At 43.5% G+C, this 23,867-nt stretch overlaps 1 protein-coding gene across 3 annotated transcripts; it reads right to left on the bottom strand.

The window, feature by feature from the left end:
• Window positions 1–15,059: 15,059 nt before the first annotated feature.
• On the bottom strand, window positions 15,060–21,382 carry LOC100217184 (Gamma carbonic anhydrase 1 mitochondrial). 3 transcript variants are annotated; one of them, XM_008674078.3, is made up of 5 exons: window positions 21,062–21,382; window positions 18,411–18,554; window positions 16,414–16,539; window positions 16,056–16,207; window positions 15,060–15,586 (listed from the first exon to the last, which is right to left on the bottom strand). In XM_008674078.3, exons 1-5 carry the CDS (start codon window positions 21,174–21,176, stop codon window positions 15,335–15,337), a joined length of 789 nt encoding a protein of 262 aa, XP_008672300.1. In that variant the 5' UTR covers window positions 21,177–21,382; the 3' UTR covers window positions 15,060–15,334.
• Window positions 21,383–23,867: the final 2,485 nt, after the last annotated feature.

The raw sequence follows: 23,867 nt of genomic DNA, 5'->3' as shown, positions 1-23,867 counted from the left end.
CGATGTACGAGGGAATTTCTTTCGGCATGTGTGGAACGTGCTCTCCAATGATGAGAGCATACAAATCGTGGCATATATCGAAGTCTGCATGATATTGATGATTGCAATGTAGTGGTGAAACAACTTGTCAGGGACCATAATTAGGGGTACCCCCAAGACTCCTAATCTCAGCTGGTAACCCCCATCAGCACAAAGCTGCAAAGGCCTGATGGGCGCGATTAAGGTCAAGGCTCAGTCCACTCAAGGGACACGATCTCGCCTCGCCCGAGCCCAGCCTCGGGCAAAGGCAGCCGACCCCAGAAGATTCACGTCTCGCCCGAGGGCCCCCTCAAGCAACGGACACACCTTCGGCTCGTCCGAGGCCTAGTCTTCGCAGAGAAGCAACCTTGGCCAGATCGCCACGCCAACCGACCGTATCGCAGGAGCATTTAATGCAAGGATCACCTGACACCTTATCCTGACGCGCGCTCTTCAGTCGACAGAGCCGAAGTGACCGCAGTCACTTCACCGCTCCACTGACCGACCTGACAAGAAAACAGCGTCGCCTGCGTCGCTCCGACTGCTGTGCCACTCGACAGAGTGAGGCTGACAGCAGCTAAGTCCAGCCTCGGGCGCCATAGGAAGCTCCGCCTCGCCCGACCCTAGGGCTCGGCCCCCGTCTTGGCCTCGGAAGATGGACTTCGCCTCGCCCGACCCCAGGGCTCGGACTCAGCCTCGGCTCCGGAAGACGACGAACTCCGCCTCGCCCGACCCTAGGGCTCGGACTCAGCCTCGGCTCCGGAAGACGATGGACTCCTCCTCGCCCGACCCAAGGGCTCGGACTCAGCCTCGACCTCGGAGGAGCCTCCGCCTCGCCCAACCAAGGGCTCGGACCGACCACGTCACAGGGGGGCCATCATTACCCTACCCCTAGCTAGCCCAGGCTACGGGGAACAAGACTAGCGTCCCATCTGGCTCGCCCCGGTAAACAAATAATGATGGCGCCCCGCGTGCTCCATGACGACGGCGGCTCTCAGCCCCTTACGGAAGCAAGGAGACGTCAGCAAGGATTCGACAGCCCCGACAGCTGTCCTTCCGCAGGGCTCCAGCTCTCCTCCGACGGCCACGACATCACATGAACAGGGTGCCAAAACCTCTCCGACTGCCACGACGGCATGTACTTAGTGTTGGGTCTATGCTTCGTCGCCGAAGGTCTTCAAGGGAGAAGCGGCTTTCGGCTGAAGCTGTTTGTATGAGATGGCCGAAGGTTCCTCTTCATGAAGCTTCGACATTATAAACCGACTTAAAGATAGAATGACTTTTTAGTCCATAAAGGTCTGAGTCAATGTTGTAAGCTTTCATAAGGGGCATACTTGTAATTCCTCACAGGCTGCGTCCTGTGCCTATAAATAGTGAACAGTATTCCGTTGCTGTTCACGCATTCTAGTATTTGCAATCGCATATTCTGGAATTCACCCTTTTGCCAAGGCAAAGGTATCATTGTATTCAATAAATATAATATGATTTGTCTATGATTTATTTACCCCTTTTTTGTACCTTTTATTTTATGTCGTCCTACAATATCTATTGAAATTTAATTACGAAGATTTAAGCTCCGTAATTTTACTTTCATCAACCTTCGTCCAAGGCCCATTATCCCCAACGGAATAATGCTTCATGGACGAAGGACGTTAACATTTAACACTTTATGTTGCCTTGTTCTTAATTCATAGCACTTAAGAACAAGTCCCCAACATTGGCGCCCACCTCCGGTGAACTCACTTCCACTTCTCGAACTGATGGCTTCGTTCAATGACCGAGCTGGAGCTGCTTCGGACCCGAAGCTGGTGCTCCCGATCACAGGTGGTTCGTCCTCAGAACCAGCTAACAAGAAACAAAAGAAGGAAGCGCAGAGAAGGGTACAGCATGTTGGGGTGCAAGGACCCTTCATCAAGTCAAGATGGTCTCACATTCCTATTACCTTCTCCCAAGAGGACCTTCAGCTCAAGGATTACCCACACAACGATGCTATGGTTATCTCTTGTGTTATTAAAGGATTTCTGGTCTACAATGTCTTGGTTGACACAGGCAGTGCAGCTGATATCATATTTGCTAAGGCCTTCAGACAAATGCAAGAGCCAGAAGATAAGATTCATGATGCTATACATCCTCTCTGTGGCTTCGGGGGGAGACAAATTGTAGCATTGGGCAAGATCACCATGTCAGTAACCTTCGGATTCATCAACAACACTAGAACTGAGCAAGTTGTGTTCGACATTGTTGACATGGAATACCCTTACAATGCAATTATTGGTCGTGGCACCCTCAATGCTTTCGAAGCAATTCTTCATCCTGCCTATCTTTGCATGAAGATACCTTCGGATCAGGGACCCATTGCTATCCATGGAAGTCAGGAAGCTGCAAGAAGGGCCGAAGGAAATTGGACTGACTCAAAAGCAATCCATAACATAGATGGAGCTGAAGCTTGTGAACAGTACAAATTCAGAAGGGAGAAAGCAGCTTCAGCAGATCAGCCGAAGCCTATGCTCTTATGTGAGGACATAGCAGAGCAGAAGGTGCTGTTAGGCTCTCAATTGTCCGAAGAGCAAGAGAAAACCTTGATAAGGTTTTTGTTCAACAACAAAGATGTTTTTGCATGGTCAGCTAATGATCTCTGCGGAGTTAATAGGGATGTTATTGAGCACTCGCTCAATGTTGATCCATCCTTCAGACCCAGAAAGCAAAGGCTTCGGAAGATGTCAGATGATAAGGCCGAAGGTGCTCGCAACGAAGTCAAAAGACTCCTCAGTGCAGGAGTTATCAGAGAAGTAAAGTACCCAGAATGGCTAGCCAACACTGTTATGGTAAAAAAGGCTAATGGCAAGTGGCGAATGTGTATCGATTTTACAGATCTTAACAAGGCTTGTCCGAAGGATGAATTTCCATTGCCAAGGATAGACTCTTTAGTTGACGCAGCAGCTTCTTCGGAGCTCATGAGTCTGTTAGACTGTTATTCAGGCTATCATCAAATCTGGATGAAGAAGGAAGATGAGCCAAAGACTAGCTTCATAACTCCAAGTGGCACATATTGTTATCTTCGGATGCCTGAGGGGCTCAAAAACGCTGGAGGAAGTTTCAGCAGAATGACTGCGAAGGTTCTCCAGTCTCAGATAGGCAGAAATGTGCTAACTTATGTTGATGACATCATTGTAAAAAGCACGAAGCAGGAGAATCATATTGCTGACTTGCAGGAGACCTTCGCCAGTTTCAGACAAGCTGGCCTAAAGTTGAATCCAGAAAAATGTGTCTTTGGAGTAAAGAAGGGAAAATTTCTAGGATGTTTGGTTTCAACAAAGGGGATTGAAGCCAATCCAAGTAAGATCGAAGCTATACTTCGGATGGAGCCACCAACTACAAAAAAGGGGGCTCAAAGATTGACAGGAAGGTTGGCATCTCTCAATAGATTCATATCCAGATCAGCAGAGAGGAACTTACCATTCTTCGAAGTGCTGAAGTCAGCCGAAGTCTTTCAATGGGGACCAATCCAGCAGAAGGCCTTCGAAGACCTGAAGCAGTATTTAATAGATTTAACAACATTAACTCCACCTGTGCCAGGGGCTCCTTTATTATTATATGTGGCAGCTTCGCACTCAGCGGTAAGTGCAGCACTTGTCCAGGAGAAGCTTGATGGCCAAGCCAGGAAACAGGCCCCAGTATATTTTGTATCTGAAGTTCTCAGTATATCAAAGAAAAACTACACAGAATTAGAGAAGGTGTTATATGCTGTTTTGATGGCATCCAGGAAGCTTCGGCACTATTTTCAAGCTTACAACATAATTGTTCCTTCTTCACAACCTCTGAAGGATATTATGAGGAATCGAGAAGCTACTGGAAGAATTGGAAAATGGGCCGCAGAGCTCAATGAATTTTGTATTGAATATGTTCACAGATCTTCGATTCAGTCCCAGACTTTGGCAGATTTATTGTTGACTGGACGCCAGGGGCTCAGGAGGAAGAAGCAAATAAAGACACCGAAGCATGGACAGTGTTTTGTGATGGATCTTGGGGAACCTTCGGAGCAGGAGCGGCTGCTGTGTTGGTTTCGCCTTCCAAGATCAAAACTTGTTACGCCGCAAAGCTTGATTTTAGTTGCACAAATAACATTGCCGAGTACGAAGCCTTGCTTCTAGGTCTTCGGAAGCTAAAAGCAATGGGAATCAGAAGGGCTATACTCAAAACTGATTCCCAGGTTGTTTCGGGTCATATTGACAAGAGTTGCAAGGCTAAGGATCCGAAGCTTGAAAAATATCTGGATATGGTTCGAAGAATTGAAGCTTCCTTCGAGGGATTTTCTGTCAAAAATATCCCTCGAGGGCAAAATGAGCATGCTGATTTGTTAGCTAAGTCAGCAGCACAGGGGCTGCCCTTACCTTCGGATGTGTTCTTCGAAACAATAAAAGCACCTTCGGCGGAACTTCTTGAAAGAGCAGTCCTCAATATATCTCTTGTGTATAGCGAAGATTGGAGAACTGAGATCATCTCTTATCTTCAGGGCAAATTCCTTTCAGATGACGAAGCATATAACAGGAGGATAGAGGCAAGAGCTCGTCCATATGTCATGATAGAAGGGGAGTTGTACAAGCATGGAGTTTGTGCTCCGCTACTCAAGTGTTTATCCAGAACCGAAGGTATAGAGTTGATGAAAGAAATACATGCAGGCCTCTGTGGATCTCACATTGGATCCAGGCCGTTGCTTGGAAAAATTTTCCGCCAAGGATTTTATTGGCCGAAGGCAGCTTCGGATGCAGCGGAATTAGTTCAAAAGTGCGAAGGTTGTCAGAAATGTGCACGAGAACAAAAACAACCTTCGTCCCTAACACAACTCATACAACCCGTTTGGCCATTGCAAAGGTGGGGCCTTGACTTGTTGGGTCCGTTACCACCAGCCCAGGGGAACCTAAGATATGTTGTAGTGGCGGTGGAGTATTTTTCTAAATGGATTGAGGCAAAGCCTTTAGCCACAATAACTTCGGCCACCGTCCAAAAGTTTTTCTGGCAAAATATTGTTTGTCGGTTCGGGGTACCAAAGGCTATTACTGTGGATAATGGAACACAGTTTGACTCCGAAGCTTTTAGGGATTTCTGTGATCAAATTGGTACGAAGATCCATTTTGCATCAGTCAGACATCCGGAGTCAAATGGACTCGTTGAAAGAGCCAATGGCATCATAATGACAGGAATAATGAAGTTAATCTTCAATCAACCCAGGGGAAAATGGCCAGATCAGTTAACCAAAGTGGTGTGGAGCCACAATACAACAATATCAAGGTCTACAGGCTTTACTCCATTCAAGTTATTATTCGGTGACGAAGCAATAACTCCGGAAGAAGCAAAAACCGGATCAATAAGGGTAATAGCTTCGGCAGAATCAGGTTCCGAAGCTGTTTATTCTGTGGAAAAGATGCTTTAGAAGGGATCAGGCTGCAAGCCGTGGAGAACATTAATAAATATCAAGCCGAAACAATTAAATGGCGAGATAGAAAGGTTCGGTTAAAGAATATCGAGCCAGGACACTTGGTGCTTCGGAGAGTGGCCAACCCAGAAACAGTGGGCAAGTTGCAGTTAAAATGGGATGGACCTTTCTTAGTAGCATCTTCGTCAAGACCCGGTTCATACAGACTGAAGGATATGGACGACAACGACGTTCCTAGGTCTTGGAACGCGGATGAGCTTCGGCGATATTATGTATAACTCGATGTAATTTTTCATATTTTTCTTTCATGGCACCCTTTTCCTTTCCGAAGGGGGAGAAAGGTTTTTAATGGGGCCAGTATATGTAATTTCCTTTCTTAGTTTTATAAGAGCAAAATCCCCCAAGGAATGTAAATGTAAAAGCTGAGAACGCACCATCGAGTGCCAAAAGTAAAGGTGAAGAAGCTCCAAAGTCGTTCCTAAGGGAATGCAGAGCTTACAGCGAAAAGTCAACGCTGATTCCGCCAAAAGTAAAGGCGAAGAAGCTCCAAAGTCGTTCCTAAGGGAATGCAGAGCTTACAGCGAAAAGTCAACGCTGATTCCGCCAAAAGTAAAGGCGAAGAAGCTCCAAAGTCGTTCCTAAGGGAATGCAGAGCTTACAGCGAAAAGTCAACGCTGATTCCGCCAAAAGTAAAGGCGAAGAAGCTCCAAAGTCGTTCCTAAGGGAATGCAGAGCTGAGGTGCGATTGTTTTTAAGAAAATAATGGCTGAGAATATGGCTTCGGATACGTGTTTGGCCATTCATTTGCACATCGCATTACATCATAGCATTTGCATTCATAAACATTCATTTAGGCATATGTAGGATAATCATCTTCATGGCATAAATGGTTGCTTCGGCGAAAAGAAAAAAAAAGAGCTTCGTGTACAAAAAGGAGAGCTTCGGAAAAAAAGGAAAAATGTTGTTTTCTATGTTTTGCTGCGAACGAAAAGAAGGGAAGGTGTTTTTTCGCCTTCGGCTCAAAAGAAAATTTCGTCCACATCAAAGCATTTCTCATACATATATGATAAGGATATATAACAAGGTATGAACAGAAGTTATCTCAAAAGTTTTAGTTACATTTACAAAAGTTATCTCAGAAGTTTCTCAAGTACTGTTTACAGTCTACCATCTAATCTCCAAGGAGCTTCAGCTTCGGCGTCATTTTTGATCATCGGCTTCGGCTTCGTCATCCTATATGATTAAGGTCGTTGTAAGTCAAAATCAAGCTTTCAGGAAAAGGTAAGCATAAGGTATGGTTTCTTACTGGTTCAAGGTGGCTACGAGCTTCGTCTCCAGCCTTTTCCCGCCCACCTTTTGTCCATATCATTTTTACAAATCTATTCGAGATACTCCGGGCGAGATCAGGAATATCATCCAGGATTGATGGTGATAAGGTGAAATTTGGCCTATTGACAATCTTTGCATGATCGCAGCCAGCCTTCAGGAAAGCTGCAGCAGTGCCTCGAGAAGCCACCCAGGCACAGAAGTCACCATGCCCAGCTATGACTTCGTCGAGCTCGTCAATCTCCCCCTCAATATGTTCGAAGGTTTTCGGTAGATCTTCAGCTGAGGGGGTGAATTTTTCACTGCTAGCTCCAACTGAGTAAAAAATCTTTCTTAATCGTTGAATGCATTTGTTGCTAAATTCCAAGCATTTTTCTTGAAGACTTGTCAGTAGTTTTCTCAAATCTGAATTTTGTTGAGCTTCGGCTTCAAGTTTTGCAGTAAGCTCTAGCTTTTCTCGCTCGAACTGTTCAGACTGGCGGAGAAGCTTCGTGTTCAGTTCTGTTATTTTTGCTTCAGCTTCCGCCAACGAACCTTCGGCTGCCTGGAGCTCAAAGTTCTTTTTCTCAATAACATCCGATTGCTCCTTTATTCTGTTTTCCAGATTTTCAATTATAACTTCGTGCTTCTTATCTTCAAAATCTTGCTGCATTTGCAAGGCTTTGCTCAACAGCATACTCTGCACAAGAACAACCTTCGTCAGACATGTTTTCATTATTAGAAACAATAAGAGTTAAGGTAAAAGTAGTTCACCTTGAAGTTGGAGTAAAATAAACTACCGACGATATGTTGTCGTCGGTAGTGGCTGATGTCTGTTTCTAGCTTCGGAAAGCCGATACTCTTGGACAGAGTACTGATAACTTTGGCTCCTATTTGATCTCGAATACAATCTAAATTTTCATCATCAACGCCTCCGAAGAGGAGTGCCCCAGGTTTGTATCCACAGGATTTAGCATAATCTCTAAGCTCTTCTATTTCAGCTTTTGATAGTTGTTCTCCAACTAAATTCTGGAACATGAAGGCTTCGTTTTCTGAAGCTTCATCAGCGATTTCTTTTCCTTTCCCCGACGCTGCGGTCACGGCCTCTTCGGCGGCGGTCGTAGCCTCTTCTGAAGCCATGTCTAGCAGTATTTGATCAATGTGTTTAATTGTGTTCTCCAGGTTCAAATCTTCAACTGAGGCAACTTCAGCAGCTGCTGCCTCCGAAGGTGCAATTTCAATATCTGTCCCCTCTGCAGCCGATGGTATTTTCTGGGCTGAAGCTCTTGGCGGCGTCTTGTCGATCACCTCTGTCACGGTGATAATTCTTTGTTTCTTCGCCTTGATTGTTTTCTTCGATTTTTCGGGCTCCTTGTCCTTCTGAAAAAACTTTGTCAGTTGAGGGCCCAGTGGACTTAGCTTCGCAGGTAAGGATTCAGTCATTACCTTCAGGATTTCCTCAACGACAGCAGCAGAAGGCGATGCGGGGGTTTCTTCTGCTTCGGATATTTGTTGCTTCGGAGAAGAAGCTTTCTTTTTCTTCGGAATTTTCTTTTTTAATGGTTCTTTTTCTTCATTCATGGCCTCAGTTATCCTTTTTCTTTTTTGGCCCACAGCACCCTTGTTCAGATTTTCATAATCAGGGTAATCAAAGCCCAAGGCGTCCAACACTCGATTTAGCCTTCGCTTCGGACGGGTGCCGAAGGCTGCGGTCATCAATTGATCTTCTTTTTTGGAATAATTGCCAAGTATTTCATTACACATTGCTTCAATCGTATCTAGCCACTCTTGGCAAGGTGCTTTAAAGTACTTTTTAAACTTGAAATAGTAAGGTAAACGTACGAGTTCACCTTCTTTCTTTTCCCCCTGTAGCTTCGGCATTTCCCATTCTTTCAAACTGGGAAAAACTTTGAATGCTAAAAACTCTTGAACCAGGTCCCTTGTGCTGATATGCTCTGCAATAATTCTGAATTCACTCATTGCTTGTTGTGTTGGACCTTCGGGTGTCATGTTGCAGCGAGGTCGGGTTTCTCCGAAGATTAATTCCAGCGGGCTTTGTACAAGCTTTTCCTTGTCGTCATCAACCTTGACATAGAACCACTCTGATTTCCAGCCTGCTGCCCACTTGCTTCGGTAGCTAATTACAGGAAACTTTGTAGTTTTCCGATAGGCGAAGTTATAGCAACCAAAATTATCGTGCAATCCATCTTTTCTAGCCTTTGTTTGATAATGCAACTCGTGAACCCGGCAGAAGCTGTCCGCAAATGGTTCCACTGCTTGGCTTCGGAGTGCCCAGATATAAACAATAAGCCTAACGATAGCGTTAGGGGTCAGCTGATGAAAATAGATATCGAACCTCTTCAGCACCTCTGCAATGATCCCATGTAGGGGGAATCTTAATCCAGCCTTTAAAAAGCTCTTGAAAATAACAATTTCATCTTTCTCCGGTTTTGGGGTAGTCTCTTCTCCCCCGAAGCGCAAAAGCTTCTTCTGATTTTCAGTGAAAAAGCCCGATTTTACCATCTTGGACAGATCAGCCTTCGAAATAGTAGATTTCCCGAAGTCCAAGTGGCTCGGCTTGCTTGGCATGGCAATGCGATAATCATCTTCGGAATCAGTTTCCTCAATATCTTCTTCATCTGCTTCAGCGATTGCTTGTTCTGCTTGTTCTGCATCATCATGAGGGATCTTTTCCGAAGTCACTAGCCCCGATCGTTGCATGGCTTCGGAGATAGGGAGAGTCTCCGAAGCTTCAGTTTCCTCCCCCTCGCGCTCAACCCTGGCGGTAGAGCGGACTCTGGCCATTTAATTATGAACTTGTAAAACTTTAATATTTTCTTCCTCCGAAGCAGGTTTCAAACTGGAGCTTCGTTCGATTCCGATAGACAAGCTTCGGCGATGGTTAAAAATTTTGGCAGGAAAACAGTGCAAATAGCAATGAATGCTGTGGTAACTTCACACCTACTCGTCTATTTATATAGTGCTGCAGGTAAGAAGGCGAAGCGCCAGAATTTTTACACCAGGTGGACACCCGCTTGCGCTCGCTGCGCGGTGGACCGCATTGACAAACAGTAAACTCTGCAAGGTGGGACCACTACGTGCTGGGAAATTAAATCGTTTCTCGGCAACGAGCTCAGGGAAGGTGTTTTTTGGACCTTCGGCTCCCCGAAGCTTAAGAGACTTTTTTCACGGATCAAGCTCGTTACGAAAAACGATCTAGCACCGCGAAAGGGGCTACTGTTGGGTATATGCTTCGTCGCCGAAGGTCTTCAAGGGAGAAGCGGCTTTCGGCTGAAGCTGTTTGTATGAGATGGCCGAAGGTTCCTCTTCATGAAGCTTCGACATTATAAACCGACTTAAAGATAGAATGACTTTTTAGTCCATAAAGGTCTGAGTCAATGTTGTAAGCTTTCATAAGGGGCATACTTGTAATTCCTCACAGGCTGCGTCCTGTGCCTATAAATAGTGAACAGTATTCCGTTGTTGTTCACGCATTCTAGTATTTGCAATCGCATATTCTGGAATTCACCCTTTTGCCAAGGCAAAGGTATCATTGTATTCAATAAATATAATATGATTTGTCTATGATTTATTTACCCCTTTTTTGTACCTTTTATTTTATGTCGTCCTACAATATCTATTGAAATTTAATTACGAAGATTTAAGCTCCGTAATTTTACTTTCATCAACCTTCGTCCAAGGCCCATTATCCCCAACGGAATAATGCTTCATGGACGAAGGACGTTAACATTTAACACTTTATGTTGCCTTGTTCTTAATTCATAGCACTTGAGAACAAGTCCCCAACACTTAGGGCCCTAGCTCCTCTCTGCTAGACACGTTAGCACACTGCTACACCCCCCATTGTACACCTGGACCCTCTCCTTACGCCTATAAAAGGAAGGTCCAGGGCTCTCATACGAGAAGGTTGGCCGCGCGGAGAACGGACCGACGCGTAAGGCTCTCGCTCTCTCTCTCTCTCTCTCCCACGCGAACGCTTGTAACCCCCTACTGCAAGCGCACCCGACCTGGGCGCAGGGCAACACGAAGGCCGCGGGTTTCCCCTTTGCCTGTTTCTTCCCCCCTTCGTGCTCCGCCTCGCGCCGACCCATCTGGGCTGGGACACGCGGCCACAATTTACTCGTCGGTCCAGGGACCCCCCGGGGTCGAAACGCCGACACAACTAGATTAAAATAACAAAATTTATGTATGGCTAGGATCACAAATTGATTATGAAAAATTTTCTCATAACAGTATAATACACATTTTGTATATAAGTTATCGTAGTATACGGGTATTATATATTCCCGTTGCAACGCACGGGCACTCAGCTAGTGTGTGTGTGTATATATATATGGTGGACAAGGCCCCAACGACACAATACATGGTCATGCTTGCCTTCCTTGTGTTAGTTGTACATGCCTTGTCCTGACCATGAATCATGTCATGTAGCACTACCACCTCTTTCTAATTTTTTTAGAAAGTTGTTGTGCCACCTCAAAAGTTGTTTAATATCTTCTCCAATCCAGATGATATAGCATTACATCCCAGCTGGAGGAGGTCAAGATCACTTGCGTTGTCTCCCTGTCCCTGTCCGGCACAAAACAAATGATACTTTATGTTCAGTTTATAGCTAAGATATTATCGATTTTGTTATCCTAAATGTGAAGAAGCTCTCTCAGAGCAGACCAGAAAGGGGTTGTTAGCATAAGCACAAACATAATAGCTGAGGACATTAACGACCGTTAATGCTTTGCATTCTCAGCAACTTTTCGTTTATGCCTCCTCTGTTGTTTTGTTCCCATGGCACCCTTGACCTTGAGATTCAATCATGTGTATGCAGAGATAGAGGAGTTTGCACTCGTCATCATCGACATCAAGGGAAGGATCAACAGGCCCTTATGAATTAAACCATCCTGTTAGTTGCAAACACTTGTTCTTCACATCTTGTCATGTCCACATACCGCAACATGGTTTCAGATGAGTTTCTTTCTTAGTTTGAAAATAGGTCCTAGATGAGCTTCCACTGACTACAATTTTGGTTGTATGCTGCTTCCTTTCGTTAGACATTGCCATTTGGCTTCTGTCAGCAGTTTGTGTGTATAAGCTGGTTTCACTATATTGAAACATGGCATGCCCAAGAAATCTGGTTTTACTGTTTTTTTGGAAGGAAAATTACTGCTTTTTGGCAGCGAGAAACATGAAGACACCTTCTGGCGTGAGGGTCTAAGTCGCGCCCATCGGGCTGCTCGACATGTTCAACGTTGGCATCGGCGTCAAGGAGTGTGTCGTGACCAGCGGTGTCGGTAGCAGGGTTGTGGCACTCAGGTTTCATGGGTGCAGCCGGTTCGGCGCCTACTGCTCGCAGGAGCCGGCGAGGTGCCTGCTGGACTCGACGAAAGTGGAGTTTAGTTATGACGCTGACACCGGCCTCGTGTCCGTCGCCCTGCCTATGCTGGAGCAGGAGCTGTATCAGTGGACGCTGGAGATTTTGTAGGCCATGGCACGTGTGCGCAGGCGTCGATGCCGGCGTTTGTCTTGGCGTCTAAGCCATTTTGAGCCGGACGACCATTGCCATTTGTGATGTGCACAAGAGATTATTGTGGTGTCTCCTGTATAATTAGTATGGAGAGAGTATGTTTTGCTATTTCCGTAATTTTATACTCTGTGTGCTCTGAATGTTGCATAATACTTGATAATAAGGATGATGCTACTTCAATAGGAATCTCTTCTTTATTTTAGTTCTGTATTATCAACTTTGGATTTGTCTATTTTGATTAATAGCGACATTGAGCCAAATTTTGGTTGTTTGAAATGGTAGACTTTGACGTTTGTTATGATTGCTGAATTGATCTTGATAGCATCAATAAACAATGACCTTGTGTACACAAGTGTCCCCCGTTACAACGTACGGGTATATACCTAGTTTACATTAAGTACTTAAGTTTCAATCTTTGTATTCCAAGTTTAGAATATATAGGATTATAACTTAGGTTGCATAAGTATTTTGCGATAGATATAGCAACACTTAGACAAAACCTAATTTGCACATTATTTTTTATTATTTGTATAGGTTTTATTTAGGAGATTTATTTCTGGCCTAGATTAGCAAGAACTTTAGAAGTCCTAATTCAGCCTCTCTTAGACGTTTGTGTTCCTTCACATCTCACCTAATCCCTCTGCATGCTTTTGAAAATTAATCCCGGCCGTTTCATAGATAAAGTACTAGTATTGTAGACATAATGCTCTATCGATATTGCATTGAACTAATATTATTTTATATAGAAAACTAGATAAAGGTATAATTTTGGTAAACACAACTATTTTTTTATAGAAAACGTAGCAAAGAAAAAATCTATAAATTGTATTTTAAAAATTGCACAATAATAATATTTATAAACATCCAAATTTATCAATATATAAAAAGATAAAATAAATGCTTGTAATAGAAGTTTGAAATGATTGGCTTAAGACAACCACAATCATGATGTACTGATAAATTTATTGAGCGCTTGATAAATTGATATATGCTTCTACCAAACCATAACTTTGAAATGAAGGAGTAATATAACAAGAGAATGGATTAGATTGTATGGATGTCATTTATTAGGTAAACTTCAGCCAACTCATCATTTATGTGTGCAAGAGTTGAGTGGACTTTGCTCTAATGGACATAATGCTAGCTAGTAATACACTTTAGTGCATTGTCTAGCTTTCCCGCTTTGTCGGCCAATGCACGTTGAGTTCAATAGTGTGTACTCCCTCCATCTTGAAAATACCAAGTCATCGATATTGTTTTGAACAAACTTAGTTGAACCTTAAATAATTTAATTTAGAAAAAAGAGGTAGTACAACTTATGAAACTTGCTGAAAAGTAGGTCGTGATCACCTGGGAATTATGGTTGCACTCCTCACTAACACGTCAAATTAACAATAAGCAGACAACGACATATATCATATGATTGGTTGGCCGCATAGTCTTATTCTGGACCATTTCATACGTTGACTTTGGTTGAGCATATGTTTGTTTACCTGTATGTGAGAGGAGTGGACTGCATGAGTAAATACAAAATAAATTATTTTGACATTATATGGTTGCATGAGCTTGTACGCCAGAAATCTCCGTATCCAGCCAGCCGGGCTACGGACGAGCTGGCTGGGTGGACACTGTAAACCAATCACGCGGATATCGTACATGATCTGTATCACGATTTTAACTTGCGAAACTAAATATAGGTCGAGCCTCTATAAAATAGAATAGTTTATATTATAATTATATGTAATCTTCTCTGTATAGTATAATTGGTCGTACTCTAAAAATAATTTATATCAGACCGTCTCTAATATGTTTTTTATATAAAATATATTAAACATCTTACTCCTGTTCCAAAATAAAATTTGTTTTAACTTTTAGTTGATTCGTACAATAATTAATATATTTATTTTATATATCTGTCTAAATTTATCATTATCAAATTAAATATAATATAAAAATTAAAAGCTAAAATGACTAATGTTTTAAAACGAGGTATTTAATAATAAAAAAACATGAGTACCTACCGCCCCTCTGTCGGACGGCAGATCCTCCAGGGCCCTCGGTGCAAAAATATTCTCATTTGAGTCACTGCCGCTCATGGTAAGGCGGCATGCACTCATTTCTGCAATGTTTCAGTTCCGAAGTATATAATTTTAAAACTTTTACTATAAAAAAAAGAAAAAGCCTGGGAGAATCCCTGCAACTAGACCAGAGCATGGGATCATGGTTTTGGAAAAATGTAAGAAATAGCCTAACCACCAATATGTCTCGACAATCTTTGGCCAAAGGTTTTAACCTAACATTCTCCAGCTCTATCAGACCTGGCGTTTGATCAGATCTAGGCATCTACCTGCAACATCTTCCCCAACGATCTCCATTAGCACCTTATTAGGAGACATGCATTGAGGGAGCTGTTGGGAGAGTTGCGTTGTTGCCATTGGAGGAGCTATTGGAGATGCACACAGCTTGAATCCACTCCGATCCACAACGCCAAATAGGTTTATTCAAACAAGCACTGAGTTTCAATCCAACAATGGTAATAGTTGATTGCAAACGTGATGTTTCCTCTCATACTGTTTAAGGATGTCCACAAGGGTAGCAGGGATACACTAGGGAAGACATTCTGTGTCAATCCAGTATCAATCATTTCATAGGAGGAATGTGTGCTTAAGAGATTTTATAAAGATGGTTCATACACGCCGGGCAAGAAAGCATAGTTCAGAACTCATGACCAATATGGACGGTGCTAAAACTACCCTTCAGAGGTTATGAAACAAAGTAGTTCAGTGCATGTTACCTGTAAAAACAATGCATTTCTGTCTATTTGGGGTCTGTCTTTCAAGGGAGCACATCTTAAACATGCCGAATACAGAATCTGGAAGAAGTGCATGGCCAGCTTTATAACATCGCTCGACCCAAGATTATTGGGGAGGAAAAGTAAACATAAACCACCAGTGTCATGGAACAGTACCCCGATCAACGATCCAGCACTGTCCAACAGAAAATGATTAAGGCGCCAAAGAGAAAACAGAAACAGAGGTTCATTGGGCTGGATTTGGGGACGTGAGCTCTGGTGGTGCCCCTTCAGCGACGCCAATCGAGGAATCATACTCATCCTGGTGAGCAAACTTCTTGCCCAACACCTTCTCAAACTCGATCTTTTCAAGAGGTTTGGCATTCTCAGCAGCATGGACCTTGGACAGATTGGAATAGTTGGCAGCTGATTCCGCAATGAAACTGATCTCGTCATCTGTGAGCTTCCTCAGAAATTTGGCAGGGTTCCCTCCCCATACCTAAATCCAACAAAGCATAGTCATGAAATCATGCAGAAATAAGATACAAAACAAGGCCTCTAGAGCATATTATTGTTCCACTTCCCACTCATGGACACTATAAATATGTATAAAGGGCAGACCCAGTGCCCGAGGTTCCCACATGAGTGGGATCCAATGAAGGCATAAACGGAGGCAAGTCTTCTCCCCGTAAATGGGGAGAGACTGCTTCGAACCTGCGACCCAGTGAGACAGCTCTCTCATCAGTCACCACTGCACAAGGCCTGTAAATATGTATGCCACATGGAAATGTATTAGACACCGAAGAACAATAATTTAGTGCTCGATGCAGTCTGTGTCATTGGGGTTCCATCATCACAAGAAAACCCTGTCTTGGTGAAACTAGTCGATGAAATAAAAAAGGTAAAGGTGCTTGAGACGGCTTAATTAAGAACCCAAAGCAAAGGACAGTTGAGGAAGTGTGCTCAACCTCTCCACAAGGGATCCTAGTATTCTGTCGTACGAGGGCTCCAGCAGCCACCATTCCGTGCTTTTCAACAACAACACCATCTAATAGGGTTGCCCCAATGCCAACAAAAGCCTCATCCTCAACCGTGCATCCTTGTAACACAGCACTATGACCTGCCAAACAGAGTTGGAAATGTTAACTTTAGTACATTTTTTTCCTCGGTGAACTGTTTTAAAGTGCTCTAGCTCGGCCATACAGAGCAAATTATGCCAAATGGAATTTACTGTCTTCAGTTGTGGTGTAATCAGATCCTAACTGATCAAAAGAATTGTGCCAATACGGGACTGCAAGAATTAAAGACATTTCTCGAGGCATTTACCTACTGTGACGTTATTACCAATGGTTGTTGGAAAGACCTTCCCACTTAGATTAGATTTAGCCACATGTATAAGAGAATTGTCTTGTATATTGGTCCCAGATCCAATTTGTATGATGTTTGCATCCCCTGAAATTGAAGTCATAGACTTGTTGATAGCAAATATAACTTGGAAGATCAAAATACAAAATAAAAGACTATGACAAGGAAAAAAATATGAATAGCGAATTAGTCCAGTACTAGATATCTACTCTGCAAATTAGCTACTCCATCTGTTCCAAATTATAGTACACTTTAGCTTATCTACAAGTTCAAATATGTGCACCATTTTAACCACTGTTATTAAAACGTCGTTTAAACGCTAAAACGTGTAAGGTGTAGAACGTCCGGGCGTTTTAACAAAATCACGTAGAACGTCCGTTAATCGCATTTAAAAGTCCATTAAACATCGTTTAATCATTTTCAAATGTTTTAGGTGTGTTTCAGACGTTTTAGCCTGTTGGGCCTCACAAAGGCCCAAAAAACCTAGGACAAGACAGCCTCCTTCTCACCATGCTGTGCTGCGCTGCCCGCTGCCCGCCTCCCTCCTCTCCAGCTCCTGGTAGCGCTGCCTCCCGCCTCTTCTCCAGCTCCTGCTAGCCGCCCCCCGCCTCCCTCCTCTCCAGCTCCTCCTAGCGCCGCCAACCGCCTCCCTCTCCTGCAGCGCCGCCCGCTCCAGCCGTCCACCGTTGTCCGCCATCGATCCAGCGTCTAGCCATCCAGCGCCGACTGTCTCCCTCCTCTCCTCCTCCTCCCTCCATCCTCCAGCAGTCCAGTGCCGCCAGGCCCGCCACGACGCTGCCAGCCAGCTCCTCTAGTAGCCAGTGTTGCATGCAGCCATCAAGTTACACGCTTCCAGAGAAGACAGTGAATCACCCAGCTGCTCATGCTCTTGATATTGATGAGTTGGATGATAATTACTGATCCTAGATGCAAGTTGTAACTTGCATGTTGCGTAATTGCATAGACTTGTGTAGTTGAACTTGATCTGTTTCCTTTTATGCTATTTGTTTTGTGAACTCAAGTACTCAACTTATGTATGAACATATACATATTCTATATTTGAAATTTTAATTCAAGTCTGAAAAGATGTTTAAATGTTGAAAAGGTGGTTCATAACGTTTTAACGTTTTACCGCTTTAATAACCATGATTTTAACGAAATTATCCTGATGTTATAGATAGTGGTAAATTTTTTCGATAAACTTAGGTCCTGTTTGTTTTCCTCATAGATTATATAAGTTGGATTATGGTGGAAGGCAGATGATAGAAGGGTAAAATATCATTTTGTGATCACAAATAAGCTGAAATAAGCTACCTAATGCTAGCTTATTTCAGCTTATTTGTGGTTCCAAAGTGATATTTTACCCTTCTACCCTTCCACCATAATCCAACTTATATAATCTAGGAGAGAAACAAACAGGCCCTTAGTCAACAATAGATAAGTTTAACTTGGGACAAAGCTAAAGTGGCCTATAGTTTTGAAGGGAAGAAGTATTCAGTACTAAACAGTCCATAAATGTCTCCTTTCCTCTTATCTACGAACTGATTGTGTTTCAAATCTCTTCATTTTGCACAAAACAGAACACTGAGTCTGTGTAGTGTGTACTCCACAACTACTGGCATATGCCCACCTCTGAACCAGCCCTATTAAGATAAAACACAACACAAGATCAAAGGGCATATGCATATGGCCAAACTGTTGCGTTAGAAGTAAATCCCACTGGATGCAACAAAAATTGTTATCCAACATCAACACTGCATATTCATCAATATCACAGTTATAAAAAATAATGGATTTTTTTGTCACCAAAAGTTGTCCGGAAAACTTTTCACTAGGATGGAAGGATATGAGCGGATGAGTACAATATGGAGATACACAGTGTAGAAGTACCCACCAATCAGCTTTTCTTTTTGCATAAAACAATCAAAATGATGCTCATTGGGACAGGAACCACAAACCTCTTAAGACGCACCCATACCAAATGGAAGCTCCTGACCCGACTTGAACATCGCCAATAAGGGATGCACTTGGAGCAACAAATGCGTCTTTATGCACATGAGGGGTTTTGTCAAAGATATTCATGATGGTGCGATGCCTTGAAACTGAAATGGTCCGAAGGGCAGTCATGTTAGCGTTTTCTTATGTAATATTTGTGCATCGTATGACAATATAATGATCTTATGATGCTTTTAGAATGAAACAAATGATGGCAGTCTTACTTATGGAGACAGAATCATAAAATAAAAGCAAAACCAGATTGAACAAAAGAGAGCATATGCATTCTAATTCTTAAGGCAGTAGGAAGGGACCATGGACTTAGAAAAACGGACCAAAAGAAAAAGAAAAGACAGCACTAGAAGACATCATATGGCAGATGACAGGATTTTCTTCACATGATCCAGTATTCCAGTTTGGGCCATGGGAACCAAATTTATCTGAGTGACTTAGTGGTTGCAAAAATTCAAAACCAAAAAGATATATAACATATTATACTGCGCACAAGCATTCTCCAGATTTTCTCCAATGTAAGTGTCACCGGGCCTAATATGCCCCCTGGCTGAGCCCAGCAAAACCCGAAGAAGGGCCCTGGTCGGCCAAAATGCCCTGTTAGGGCCAAAACTGGAGAGGTGACTTTTAGATGGAAAATTAGAATAAAGATTGTATAGGAAATAGGATTAGTTTATTAGGAAAGAGAAGTTTAAATCTAATTGGACTCTAGTTTGCTTGGGATACAAGTCCTCTAGGGACTATAAATATAGGTGTGATGCACCCATTTCAGTCTAAGAAGAAACAGAGTGAAAGCTCCTCCCTCCCTCTGCGCCTCTCTCTCTCTCTCCCTCTCCTGCCGCCACCGCCCTCTCCCCTCCCTGCACCAACGCCCTAGTCACCGTCGCTAAGCCTACCACGCCGCCGCTCTAGCCCTAGCCATCGGCCTCCACCACGTCAGCAGCATCCTTTACAGCCCGCCCTCACGGGCAGGATTGTGACAGTAAGACACGTGATAGAATAGTTAAAGGCAGATATATCAATTGCAAACCCATTAAATCATGGGATTCCTCTTTCCACAGAGTTCTTGCTGCATGCTTTCATTATAGGTAGCATAACCATGTTATCAACATTCAATATACATTAAAACTATATATTGCAATACATAGTTAGGCATACTTGCAATATTTTTTAGCATATATGATTCTTAGCCAGCCGCCCAGCCCAATGCACCACATATTTGCAGCATGAAGCACCCTGTGAGAGTAGCTAGTTCCAAGATAAGTAGAGGACAAAATTATGCCATGGGAAACAGTTCTTGTACTTTCAGTTTCCTCAATAAGCCCCCCCCCCCCCCAAAATGGTAGTTATTACTTATTATATTAGAGCCAGAATTGTCCATGAACGGGTAACTGTCCTAGTCTCCTAGCTCATTGGTACACCGGTTGGACCATCTTCATACAAAAATGACATTTAGAAAAAGGGGGTAAAATGTATGACTTTAAATTTTTTGTGGATGAATTTCCTACGAAGGAAATAAGACAACCATGCTCCATGGTTACTGGGGTGAGAATGTGCATCGTTCTGCCCCTAACATCCTAGATTCAAATCATAGGTTCTACAACAAGAGTTATAGCTGAAGAGAGGTTCCAAGGGTCCAGCTAGATGGCAGACTGCTCAAAATCATCTGGTTTAACAATGTATTTTCCTGTGCAAAGAAGCTAACATGCACATACAAGATTAGGTAGAAAAATAAGAAGAAAACAGAAAACTAACAGAACCTAAAAAGGTTTAATTCCACTTGAATGATTCCCAAAAGAATAAGTTTGAGATGAGTATTCTTGAAAATCTATTATTGAAGTCCCAGCAACTCATGAAATAAACATTCCCATGCTGCCACTGAACCAGATCTACATCTACTTACGTAGAAACAGGTCTAAATGGAGACAATCAGGTCAATTCGCATTCTCTGACACAGAAAGACTTTGACAAGACCTGATAAAACCCCATAGTCCATAGAGGGAGTAATAGTACTATATTCACATTTTGGAGAGAGACTTTCTGTCCAGTTTCAAACTTGTCTGGTATACACAAACAAGGGATAGTACTATAGATACTCAACTTAATATCATCACTGAAATGATCAACAAAGCAATTTGACATCCTGCGTACTTCTAGGCCTACAAATTTCACACCACCTTACAAAACCCAATGCTACCAAAGAATGATCCACAATTCGTAAAGGTATCGTTGGCATACTCAATCATCAATCTTATCAATTCTTTTACACTTAATACCATCAGCCTCAGTGCAACACCAGTGAAAAAATGAACAAAAGAGCAGGTCCATTTCAGCTCAAATCAGTGCGCAATAAGCTAACAACACAAAACTGTAGACAATACTCGAGTGAACCAGGCTACCCTTCTTGAATAGGGGACTTACGGGCCGGACGCATAAACATAACATTTCCCTAACCGCTACTAACCCTACCCAGCAATCCCCATTCGCTCAATCCTTTCGGCCGCTCGAATCCCCTCTACGCCCGCAGTGCTCCGCTAATCGATGGACACGGGAGGGTGATTTTAGAGGAGGACAGGGTGTGCCGGAGCGCGGCGTTACTTACTCTGCTCGTGGAAGAAGTACTTGCCCTGCAGGCGGCAGCCCAGGCGGTCGAGGGCCTGGCCAGTCTCCCGGATCCAGAACCCCACCGCGTACATCGCCTTTCCCAGACCCGCCATCTCCCCGGACGGCGGCGGAGGCGGCCAAAATCGCGAATGCGCTCGTACCCTGGAGATCTCAAGGAGAGGAGACGAGGCGAGGTAAGGGAAGGAGAGGGACGGAGGCTGGGCACTGGACCTGGTGTGCTGGGGTTCGCTCGGTGGTAGAAGAACTTTACCCTTTTGCCCCCTCTGCAGAAAGTGAATTCAGAAATGTGTGACGTTGAAAAAAAACCACGAACCCCCTACATTAGGTTTTTTTGTTTTCCCCGAAATATCAAAACTTAAAAAAAAACCTTGTTCGGTAGCATGGGATGTAAAATAAAAAAATCATACTATGGATTACATTATTTATATAATAAAGTTTAAAATAGAAAATTTGTACTATAGATTATATTATTTATATACTAATCTCTTTCTATTCATTTTGACCAGTCATTTTGTTAGACAAGGGAGGGAAAGACCGTCATCCCGATTATTAAGAAAGACCGGAACATGATCCGGACCGAGAAAATCCCTGAACCCTGATCCCCATCGCTAGCGGGTTGTCACCGCCCACTCTACAACGGCCCAGCCGAAAGGTGGCGCGCAGAGACGTAAACCGAAAGCGAGTGATGCACAATGAGGAGATTTTTAAACCAAGTCAAAAAATCGTCCCCGAGGGTGATCGAAATCGAGACCTGGAGGTGCTACTCGGAAGTTTTAACCATTACGCTAGAGGTCCTTTCGCTTCAATCCACTTGTAACTAAACAAGGAGATGTTTAGATCCTCTAGATTAAGGGTTCTAAATCTCTAAAACTAAGAGTTAGCAGCTAAAATTAGCTAAAAGATTTAGAACGGTACAACAAATAAACTAGCTTGTCTATACCTATCGAATAGTTATTAGTTGTTAATTGTTCAAACCCGGCTAACAACTTATTAGTTGACTAACAATTAGCTCTAGAGGTTTAGAACAGAGCCTAAAGTTTAGTACAGGTTTTTGATGCCATTAGGAAGGATAAACATGCACTACATTATAGAACTAATTGTATAAGTCATGGCTAATTCGCGAGACAAATCTATTGAGTCTAATTAATCTATGATTAGTGCATTTTACCGTAGCAAAATATGGTCAAATCATGGATTAGTTAAACTCAATATATTTGTTTCGCAAATTAGTCATGACTTATTGTTGAGGGCGAATACCACAGGTATGACGTGGCACGGAATCAACGAGAGGCGACGAGTGTTCAAACGATTGAATATTGTATATACTCCACAAGGCCGACCATGCCTCGTCTGAACCTAGCCTCAGGCACCAACAACAAATGTTCCTTCGTCCACCCAACTCCCGACCCCACGTGGGTCTAGGAGACGAGCGCCTCCGTCTCACGGTTCCATCTCGTCCAACCCCTGTGAAAGTCGCTTAGAGGGGGGGTGAATAGGCAAATCTGAATTTTATAAACTTAAACACACACTACAAGCCGGGGTTAGCGTTAGAAATATAAACGAGTCCAAAGGAGAGGGTGAAAACAAATCACAAGCAAATGAAAGCGGATGACACGATGATTTGTTTTACCGAGGTTCGGTTCTTGCAAACCTACTCTCCGTTGAGGTGGTCACAAAGACCGAGTCTCTTTCAACCCTTTCCCTCTCTCAAACGGTCACCTAGACCGAGTGAGCCTTTCTCTTCAATCAAATGGGACACTAAGTCCACTACAAGGACCACCACAACTTGGTGTCTCTTGTTTTGATTACAAGTGAGTTGAACACAAGAAAGAAGGAAGAAGAAAAGCAATCCAAGCGCAAGAACTCAAATGAACACAATTGTCTCTCTCGCTAGTCACTATTTAATTGGAATGATCTTTGGACTTGGGAGAGGATTTGATCTCTTTGTTTGTGTCTTGGAATGAAGTCTAGAGCTCTTGTATGAGGTTTGATGGTTGAAAACTTGGATGCATTGAAGTGTGGTGGTTGGGGGTATTTATAGCCCCAACCACCAAGTTGACTATTGGTGGAGGCTGCTGTCGTATGGTGCACCGGACAGTCCGGTGCGCCATCGGACACTGTCTGGTATGCCAGCCACGTCACCCGACCGTTAGGGTTCGACCGTTGGAGCTTCTGACTTCTTGGCCACCGGACAGGCACTATTCACTGTCCGGTGCGCCTTCTGGCGCTGCTCTGACTTCTGCGCGCGCAGGCACGTACTGTTCACTTTTACTGTACCGTTGCAGACGACCGTTGGCGCTGTGTAGCCGTTACTCCGCTGGCACACCGGACAGTCCGGTGCTACACCGGACAGTCCGGTGAATTATAGCGGAGCGACTCCTAGAATTCCCGAAGGTGACAAGTTCAGACTGGAATTCCCTGGTGCACCGGACACTGTTCGGTGGTGCACCGGACAGTCCGGTGCGCCAGACCACGGCTGCCTTTGGGTTGTCTTTTGCTCTTTTTATTTGAACCCTTTCTTGGTCTTTTTATTGGTTTGTTGTGAACCTTTGGCACCTATAAAACTTATAATCTAGAGCAAACTAGTTAGTCCAATTTTTTTGTGTTGGGCAATTCAACCACCAAAATTCATATAGGAAAAGGTGTAAGCCTATTTCCCTTTCAATCTCCCCCTTTTTGGTGATTGATGCCAACACAAACCAAAGCAAATATAAAAGTGCAGAATTGAACTAGTTTGCATAAGGTAAGTACAAAGGTTGCTTGGAATGAAACCAATAATTAAT

This window comes from Zea mays, chromosome 3, assembly GCF_902167145.1.
Source record: "Zea mays cultivar B73 chromosome 3, Zm-B73-REFERENCE-NAM-5.0, whole genome shotgun sequence".
Lineage (NCBI taxonomy): Eukaryota > Viridiplantae > Streptophyta > Magnoliopsida > Poales > Poaceae > Zea > Zea mays.
This window is presented reverse-complemented; position numbering and strand designations above follow the sequence as displayed.